General features: G+C 38.6%; 1 protein-coding gene across 1 annotated transcript; it reads left to right on the forward strand.

The window, feature by feature from the left end:
* Positions 1-2,330: 2,330 nt before the first annotated feature.
* On the forward strand, positions 2,331-10,309 carry LOC139727228 (tubulin-specific chaperone A-like; the record flags this gene model as incomplete). Its single annotated transcript, XM_071638186.1, has 4 exons — positions 2,331-2,465; positions 7,375-7,480; positions 8,864-8,950; positions 10,227-10,309. Coding segments are annotated over exons 1-4 (335 nt in total), but the record flags the coding sequence as incomplete, so codon positions are not given.
* Between the last annotated feature and the right edge of the window lie 216 nt (positions 10,310-10,525).

Below are 10,525 nucleotides of genomic sequence, written 5' to 3' on the forward strand. Positions count from 1 at the left end.
GGGATTTTTAAACATCTTCTTCATTATCTGTAAGTGCAATGACGTATCCGTATACGGTATTGCAAACAGATGTACAGACGGGATGTCGACACTACAGACTTTGATTGCATCCCCCCCCCCCCCCCGAAAATATGGGGGGGGGGGACCAGATCTGTCACACCAGTTCAAAAGTGCTAAAGTTTCCTCGTGATGGGATATCTTCTTTCATTTGACTCTACTTTCCTCACTTGGTTCCTCCCGTAGCTTTACAAGTATAACTTTTTGGGATTGACAATCATAATTATCAAATATTGAATGTTTACGAGATATTTTCATTTGCATCCTACAAAAGTAATGCAAAAGCTGTACCTCGTATGAAGGGGCGTCGATCCTGGAAGGCAAGGGGGCAGTTGGGGCAAATATGTAATTTTGGCCATGAATAATTGACGATATGCGGAAAATTGTCTTTCTTTATTGAAAGAAAATTGTCAGAATATTTTACCAAACGTATGCACCATGCAGATCATTGAACTTCCACAGACTCTAAAAACGCAAAATCTATCTCGCATGGGAGGGGGATACCCCTTCCCACATCCTTCCCCGTAGGTTCCCTTCCATACTTGGTAGGGGCCTAGGGCCTACACTTTTGAGATTGACAAATTTCTAGAAAAAAAAAAGCAATACATTTTCCATTTCAATTCCTAATAACATGATATACAAAATCTACCTCGCATTGGGGTTAGGGACACTCCCTTCCACACCTCTCCCTGCTTTATAAGCGCCCCCCCCCCCCCTGCATTGATTATGGCTATTCTTTGGGGATTGAAAATTTTCCATTATATCCACCAAAAAGCCAGTGTGCACCATTGCACAATTGCAGTCATAATAATGCCAAAGCATCGTGTCATAATATGGGAGGGGGTATAATGATCCTCCCACATCATGAACGCTTGGTCTCCCTTCATATTAAATGCTAACACTTCTCTGATACAAACCCAAAAAATGTGTGCCAGATCTTTAAATTTCAATTCTAAAAATATAAAAGCTTCCTTGAATGGGAGGGACATACCTTATCCCCCTCCGACCCTCCTCTTGCTCGGTCCATGTGGCCCTGTGGCCATGTGGCCCTCCATGTGGGGGACTCTTGGTATGGGGATTGACAGTTTTCCGACTGTCCACAAAAAGTGTGCATCAGATCGTCCTAATTCTATTCTAAAGAATGCAAAAGCTCCATCGTGTGGGAGGAGGACACCCCCGCCCCCCCATCAACCTCCATAGTGATGACACACACCGCTAAACAAGAGTTGAGATACCGCGATTTACTCACATTCAGTTCTGTGAATATTAATTTTACTGCTTTTTTTTTAATAGGAAAAATATCACAAAATTTTATCGAAAGTGCAGTGGCGGATCCAGAGGGAGGCGCACCGGGCGCACGCCCCCTCTTTATTATATATATATATATATATATATATATATATATATATATATTTAAACAAAAGAATTAAAAAGAAAAAAATGGGGGCGTGCTCCCCTTTTTTGTATAAAGGCGCCTCCCCTTTACGGAATTCCTGGATCCGCCCCTGAAAGTGTGCACCAGATCGTTAAATTTCAGGTATATAGAAATGTAAAATCTCCCTCCTGTGGGAATATCCCTTCCCCCAGCTCGATGGCTCTGCTCCCTCACACATTATTTTCCAAGTCCCTCCATCTTTGAAACGGATCAATGCATATGATTTGAATATGATACTCTATTCTCCTTCAGAGCCTGCTAAAAATTGATTCAAAAATTTTCACTTGAGGATTAATATTGAGTCTCTACATACATTCCAATAGCAACAATATAGTGGTCAGTTGAGATGAAACCAAAGATCCTACACGTAGTGTGTAGGATCTTTGATGAAGCTGATATGATTTGATAGGCCTATTGTGACGCTTTACAATACTGTGATAAAATTAAAGTTCAAACCACTGAATATTATTCCCCAGGTATAATATAGATCGTAGTAGTGTGTGAGATCTTTGATGAAACTGGGATTTGATATTGTGACGCTTTACAATACTGTGATAAAATTAAAGTTCAAACCACTGAATATCATTCCCCAGGTAATATAGATCGTAGTAGAGTGTAGGATCTTTGATGAAACTGGGATTTGATGTTACGACGCTTTACAATACTGTGATAAAATTTAAGTTCAAACCACTGAATACTATTCTCCAGGTACAATATAGATCCAGGGTTATGTGCGGAGTGGTGACTAGTTGTGGGCGATTTTAGCGCCACAAATAGGGCTTCCTATAGCAGGATTGATCGTTTACACACTCACGCGGAAAAAAGACGTTAGTAGCTGAGACAAGTGGAAGGACAGTTATCTGCACTAATTCAGTAAATCAGAGGCTATAAACTACCGTCTAATTAATAAGAAAATGGCAAGTGCAGATCCAAGAGTTCGAAACATCAAAATTAAGACCGGTGTGCTAAAGAGGTGAGTATTCTAGTGTGCAACCGAACAACCGGGCGCGGCCGGGCTGTCAGTTCTTGTCCTTGAAATGGGAAGGATCCTGATCAGGAGCTGTGCGGTGTGGATAGATTCTAACCCAAATAGGGCTTAGGCCTTAGGGAGCTTCTATGCGGTCATGAAGCTAACGACGGTTAATTACATGCTTGTTAATAGTAAGCTAAAATAACTTTGCTGTCAATCAACTCTTACTTAGGATCAGAACCAGTAGGGTCTATCAGTTTTATCAGCAATTTGTACGGCCGTCTCTCTATTACTGTGCAAGAAACAAATTTGCCCACAGGTGGGACTATGGGGAGTGTCGTGACTCGTCTGCTACTGTGCTAGTAAGTTAGTGTAGTATGGTATCAACCCAACCATGTGCATGTTAGGGCCAAAAGATTCCAATTGATCATCATCTAATAGGGTGTATATTGTATTACAGTATATCTTCAGACTAACTACACGCAGCGCTGTCGCGAAGCGACAGCGGACCAGACACTGTGCGCAGCACAGTGTCTGGTCAGGCTAATCTTCAGACATCAGCAGTCATGGCCTGGCCTTCTATCAATCTAGTCGATATCACACTGTCTGTCTAAAGACGGGTTAACGGGTTCTAACTTCTGGGAGTTCTAACGTTTGCGACTTGTAGTAACCTTAGAGGTCTACCATCAGTTAGTAAGCAAATGATCAACGTTGGTGAAGGTGATGGGACAAACTATCACTTCTGAGGCGATCTGGATGTAGCTATCTTTCCGAAGCGCAGCTGAGGAAAGATAGCGTACACATTCAGATCGCCGAAGAAGTGATAGTTTGTCTCATTGCCTGAAACTAAAAGTTAATTATTTGCTTTATATTCCACATCAAGGGTCATAGAAATTCCCATTTTATTCCACATCTGAAACCGTTTTAGCTGTCTTTAGGTATATAGCCTGGCTACGTGTGCGCGCAGATGACAAAACAATGAATTTGCTACGTGCACCGGTCGGCACTGAAGTGAAAGTGCATTGCACTGTGTACTATCAAGTGACCTAGTTAAATGACAGTCCACAGTGCAACGCACTTTTATTTCGCGCGTACTCATCTCGCGTTAAGACTGTATGGACTGCCAGAGATCAGCAAAACAAACAGCTGTCTTTATAGATGACAAAACAATGAATTTGCTGCGCGCATCGCGCGACACTGAAGGGAAAGTGCGTTGCACTGTGTACTATCAAGTGACCTAGTTCTTCTCAGGTGATGTGATGGGCAAAACTACGCTTTATCACGTGATCAGCTCTTGACCAATCCTATAGCAAGATTCTTAGTATGTGGAATATAATAGTACTGTAGTTAGCTAGAGTCTACTTAGTCTATAGTACAGTAGGGTCTAGTGCTATTTGGGTGTCCAACAACACATCGACACCCTAATGTTTTTCTATCGGTAGATGTATACCGTACTTAAAATATCTCACAATGTGCCTGAATACTAAATTTTACTCTCATGTATCAGAAAATACTCTGAATTCACAAGGTGCGCATTGAAAATGCGATTTGCAGTACATCAAGATAGCTGCTTCGAACGCATGGGCTCTTACAATTGTATTTCGACCCACTCAGTTGCGCCATATTTTGAAACCAATACACCCCTACCCTCTATTGGCAATATGTGTTAAATGCACATAATGCTTTTCCTGCATGCATTTATAATCTACGGGATAATTGTTTTGCCGTTGATTTTCAGGTTTTTCAGTAATATTTGGACATCTTCAAATCCCCTGTGAAGAATGCAAAAACCACTGCACGAAGTCGCATGCATGAAAGTTTGTTCTTTACGCTCAATGCTATAGAGGGTTGTCGATTTCAATGGACAGTGTCGATGTGTTGGACACCTATTATACTAATGGTAGGCCTAGTTGCCTATACATTCTCAATTATGTTAGATTCTCTCGCGAGTCAACAAATTCAAATTGTAATACTATAGTCGGTGCTTTAACCAAATAAGAGCACGAACAGAACAATTCAAGAACTCATTCTGCTTATCTACCATCATCGAGTGGAACCACCTGAGTGATGCCACTATCAACTCGCCGTCAATAGACTCATTAAAAAAGGCAATTGATAGAAATTTCTAATTATCCTTGCACCCTCTCTCATCTGATGCATTATGCCCATTTAGGGCCCTGCATCGTACACATCCAGATCCAGTCATAGTGTACTTATGCCTAGGCCTAAATCTAATTCACAATTGGCCACAACGGCTAGCTATCTATTATTGGTCACTTCATTTTTTTTTTGATTACCTTTCAGTCCATGAATTGCATGAGCACACGGGTCACACTAGTAGTATTGGTAACCATGTGATTGTTATTTAAAAAAAAGTTACCATTATGCAAAATTGCACTGATTTTTCTCTTCTTTTGAGAATAAGAGTCTAAAATATTTAACTTTCAATGCCTTCTAAAGTGGGAATGAGCACACTTGACGCTCTTTAGCTGTTTTATCAATGAATAAAAAACTGCCCCTGCCGCAATGCAAATAGGCACCCTGTCTGAAGCGGATGATTACTGTAGGTGCTATTGTTACGAACTTGTGTTCTGGTCAAGACATATTGTCATTTCCCATTCATGGTGCTGCATGGAGGACCGTAGTTTTAACAGCAACTCAAAGGATTTGGAACCTGTGCACTGGTACAATATGCGCACAGGTTCAAGTGGATCAGTTATTATACTAGGGACGGGTTTACGATCGATGGAATCAAGAAAAATCATCCAAGGGACTATTAGAGGAACCAAATTTTGCATGGCATAAGTTGTCAACAATTAAACTACATCTATACATATTCAAATTTAAAATAAATCAAGTTTTGATGTTGAATTTCATGGGCAAAGCCACCATATATAAGACACTAAATCCTTACATCCACAGCCCGAACACTCTGCGTTCAGGCTGGTTGCAGTTATAGACACTTGATGTATGCAGTATGCAACATATTCAAACACACCATGCTGTGTTCTCTTCTTGTCTTGAAGAGTAGAAATATACACGACATCAATGAGCATTTGTCTTTAGGTACTCTGTTCATTATATCGTTTTATAATCAGATTGTGAAGATACATTGAATCACAGATCATTGCTCTGTCAAATTCAGAATACATGCAGTGCTTTTCTTTCAAGTGGGAAAAAAAAAAAGAAAAGAAAATTGTATCTCGTTTCTTGATGCGTATCAAAAGTTAATTCTGTTAGTAGAGTTTTATATTCTGCCAAAGACACATTCTATGGCTACCAAGCGAAGCGGCTTCATTCAGAGATGGAAGAATTGATTAAGATAACGATGAATAGATTTTGCATATTCACCTGACAGGCAGTACACATAAAGTAGCAAACTATTAGAAAGGTAATTCCAAGAAAGTGCTGTAAGTTTAGATACCACCAGATATCTACAATAGGTTGTTTATAAATTTGTCTGGTTTTATTTGATGTGACCCAAACATGAATGAATCTGTGGAGATAGACTTGAAATCCAAGTGACTCTATTGATGTAGCCACTGAGTAAGAGTGGCTTCTATCTCAAAATTATTGAAAGACATTTAATACACCACTCTGTCTTGTAGGACTTAACAATGCATTTACCACAATGTGATGACATCACAGTGACACATGTCACTGTTACTGATCTCCTTTAGTCTCGTTGCAATGTTTGTAGTCGTCAGTGTGCAGTGTTATAAAACATGCCATGAATTGATCTTTCCTTGAATTTAAAATGCTTTTAGGCAAGTTCAGTATCAAATTGACCTTTCGATGCTTTGGTCAAAACTGGGTTGGTATACTTTGTAGTTAAAAAAGTTGACTTTGACTGTTGAGTTCAAGTTCTGTCAGGAAAGCGAAATAGTGCAATAAATTTAGATTCCTTTCTTCTTTTGTACTGCACACCATGTATACATGCTCACATAAGAGCACAAACATGATTACTTGAAGGAGCTTCAGTTGATCTTTCTCTGATAGTGACTAAAATGAGTAGGCAGTGTTACTTGACCTGTCCAAGATCATCATTTCTTGAGAAAGTATGGTATATAAGGGACTGTACAGTACTGGTTGAGGTGAGGATTCAGGTTTATAACATTTTTTTTTTTCGTAAGATAATGAGAAACCTCTTGTGAAATATGAAAGAGCATATAATTTCAAGACGGATTCAGTTTTCATTTGATAAAAATTGGCCTTGAAGTGGCTGAGATATCCAAAAAAGGCGATCCTAATGAAATTGATAGGCCACAACTTTTATTAGGATCTCTTCGTTTTTCCTTGTTTTTAGATATTTCAGTCATTTCAAAACCGATTTTCATGAAATAAACTTTGGACTCCCCTTGGAATTGTATGCTCTTTAACACTACATAGAGTGGTTTCTAAATATCTCGCAAGATGTTACTTTAAGCTGAATCCTCACCTCAACAGGTACTGTACAGTCCCTTTACGGATAATCATTATGTAATCTTTTAAGGCAATGATTCAAGTACAATGTAATTAGTAAATGACTGTATCGCTACGATAGAAAGTATATATGTGTACATAGGGTTGTATAAAAGATGCCTGTGGAACTGTCGCATTTGCAACTACACTTGGTCTTTATCCTTTTCAAGAGGTTTATATACGTAACACCTGAGCCATCAATACTGCCGTCATTCTAATATCCTAATTACTTTGTGATTTGTTCCATGTAAGGTGCTATAAGTTTTGACTCTGATGGTAAAGGTGTGGTTCATCACCCTTTCAACAAGATGTAGATAAGATTTACCTTTTTCTTTCTACAAACCTGAGCAAGAATCTTGATTTATTTATATCACATCAATAACTGCTAAGTAATAAGATTGCTGGTGGATTCTGCTTGAAAGGTGAACTTTGATCTTTAATCTTTGCTCAGATTAATGAAGGAGAAGACAATGTACGAGAAAGAAGCAGAGGATCAGGAGAAAAAAGTGGAAAAAATGAAAACTGAAGGAAAGGATGAACATGATGTTAAAAAGCAGGTGAGTGGTCATATCTGGCATGTATGTTATGCTAAGAAAACTCAAGATAAAATCATTCTAGACTCACTTTTAGATACCTACAAGTATTACCTACAAAATCATTTTCTCTTGTCCCATAGAATGCCATAAATCATTACGTGTAACACGTAATGATTTATGGCATTCTATGGGACAAGAGTATTACTTACATGGATATTATCATTACACCAAGTGTAATCGAGCAAAATGAAAAGATGGCCACAGCATCATTCATGAAACACAACCGTACATGTATTGCAGCCACCAATATCAATCAGTGCATCCATTTGTTTTATTGTTTTTGTTTTGTTTTGTTTTGTTTCTGTTTTAATTTACACTCACTACCACTATTCTATTTTTAACTCACCTGAGTCATATTGAGGTAAATTCTGATCAATCTTCATCTGGCATCCGTCGTTCATTATGTGTAAATTTTTTATATTTTCATCTTCTTTGAAACCTCATGATGGCATTTTACCAAACTTGGCAGGTATCATCCCTTGGGAAGGGAATGAAAAAAAAAAACCCAAATTGAGGAATCGGTAGTGCTATGAGTTAGTAAATTGGTGACTGTAGTTTCAAGTTTGTTTGTGACACATCCAGGGTGAGGGGATTTCAAATTTGGGCCCAATTTTCAAATTTTCATCTTCTTGAAAATGCATAGTCAAATTTTCACCAAACTTCACAGGTGTTGGTGTAGAATACACATGTACATGTATATCTTCGTGAAAAAGGGCACAATATTTTCCACTAGGCCAGGGGCCCCCAGGGGCACAATGCAGGAGGGGGGGGGGGGGGGGAACCAAATTTGGGCCTAATTTTCACATTTTCTTCTTGAAAACACATGATCAGATTTGTCACCAAAGTTGGCAGGCATTATCACTGGGGTGACATATGTTAAATACAAGCACCCCAGAACCCCCAAATTAGAGAATCTAGAGAAAAAAAAAAAGGCAGATCTTGTTTAAAACCAGAAATACATTGTACCATGAGTAAATACATTAGTAAATGCACTTCCAAGATTATTTATGGTACATCACGGGCTTGGGCATACACCAAATTGGAGGTCAGTTTTTACATTTGTACTTTTTTTTTTTTTTTTAACTGCATATGTTTGTTGTCAAATTTTCTAAATACTTTGCAGGTATATTTTTGCCGGTGTGATAGAATATACAAATTTACACCGTGTCCCTGTGGAGGACCTTAAAGCAGCTCCCAACACCCCCCCCCCCCAAGTTTGCTGTGTTCTCAGATACTAGTGAAAGTCTGCAAAAATACATGGAAGGTGAACTTGCGATACTCAGGTGACCATGAGACCCTATCTCTTGTCTGATTGTCTGATATATTTTTTTCTTTCTTTCACAGATTGAAGTTCTCCAAGAGTCAAAGATGATGATTCCCGACTGTGAACGAAGGATAAGAACAGCATACACTGACCTTAAAAATTTGATTGTAAGTGCATTGTGTGCAGTATTAGGTTTCATAAGCCAGTGCTGACTCACACATTTCATTTGTGCAAAAGACAGGGAATACATAATGAAATATTCATAATACATGTAATCAGTATGTGTTCAACCATACCAAGTGCAACAGGAGACATTTTAACATGTCTCCTACTGTGATTGGTGGAGTCATGTGGATAGGCTTTCAACTGATATTCCATGAAATCAGAATCCTTGCATCAAAAATTAAAACAACAAGCTCTTTGAAGTGCCACAGACTAATTGAGTTGGACATAGTCTCCTGGTATGTGGGACCATCCATGTTTGAATTTGATAGTGTGTGTGCATGTTCACTGTGCACACAGTGATCAGGATGAAATTGTAGCAAAGTCTAATAAAATTTGACCGTGATTCAAGGAGCGCTACATCTGAAGTAATCAATCCTAACAGTTACTGTATGTTGTTTGGTAAGATAATTTGCTGATTAGATTCGAGGGCTATAGTTCATGATGGCTAGGGATCAAAAGTCAAGACAATTCGTAATTGCTTCATGAATAGACTCAAGTGATTGAAAAAACACTGAAGTTCTGTCTGTTGCCTCTTTCTTAGATGCTTGGCTCTAGAATAAGTTAGCAATTAATTGAATAGATTTTACAAGAAGGAAGGAAATTCAAATGTGTATTTTTGAAGTTCATGGTTTAAAGGCAAAAAATCAACAACAACAGAATATGAGTTCATGCATTTTCTCAGATATCATTCACAAATATTTCAAGTGCGCTATAAATTATATTGGCATTTGAAGATGCTAAGAGGCAAGGATCTGTTGAGTGAAAGTGTCAGAATAATGGTGTATGTTTTTCACACCATATTGCAGTATGTGTAGCAGCATGATGTGGCACACTACACACATACATGCAGTGATATGCTTAGTTTATGGATAATACTCAATGCTACTGCATAAAGAAATCATGTACTTGTAAGCTCATTGAGCCTTGTAGGTAGCCGAAGAGCCTGTATTTGAGGGACCAGTTTTGATGTGAATGGCACATTATGCTTACACGTTCTTAAACAAATGTGTACCGTATGTGTAGCCATTCAGGTTACATGCTGTCAGAGTGACTACAATGTCAAGATTGAGGTCAGTTTCTGCTCTCAAAACACAGACAAACAAATTGAATATCATACTCAGCTTAGTAATAGGGGTGTTGAAGTGTGAAAGAGATATGAATTGATGACTTAAAACATGTTTTTATTAATTTAGCTGTCTTTTATTTTCATATGTACAGGATCAAGAGCAGGAGCTAGCAGAGACTGAAGAATACACGACTGCAGTGACATTACTAAAGGAACGCGAGGCAGCAACCCAACAGTGAGATGTGCAGCTGTTCTGTCTTCTTGTTTTCCCGTTTGTTTGCCTCTCCAACAAGGATGCTGGGGCCTTTTTCAATACATTCATTCTCAAAAGTTTTTTGGTGTTTTTTTTTTTTGTCTTGTAAACTTGACGTTGTACAGGAGCTTATTAATTGAACCTGAAAGTGTGACTGCAGTGTTTGACAAGAAAGTGTTTTTTTTTTCCATTCTTTTT

Source organism: Diadema antillarum, unplaced genomic scaffold, assembly GCF_040938485.1.
Source record: "Diadema antillarum isolate AM-2024a unplaced genomic scaffold, OU_Dant_1.0 seq00000123_RagTag, whole genome shotgun sequence".
NCBI classification, from domain to species: Eukaryota; Metazoa; Echinodermata; class Echinoidea; order Diadematoida; family Diadematidae; genus Diadema; species Diadema antillarum.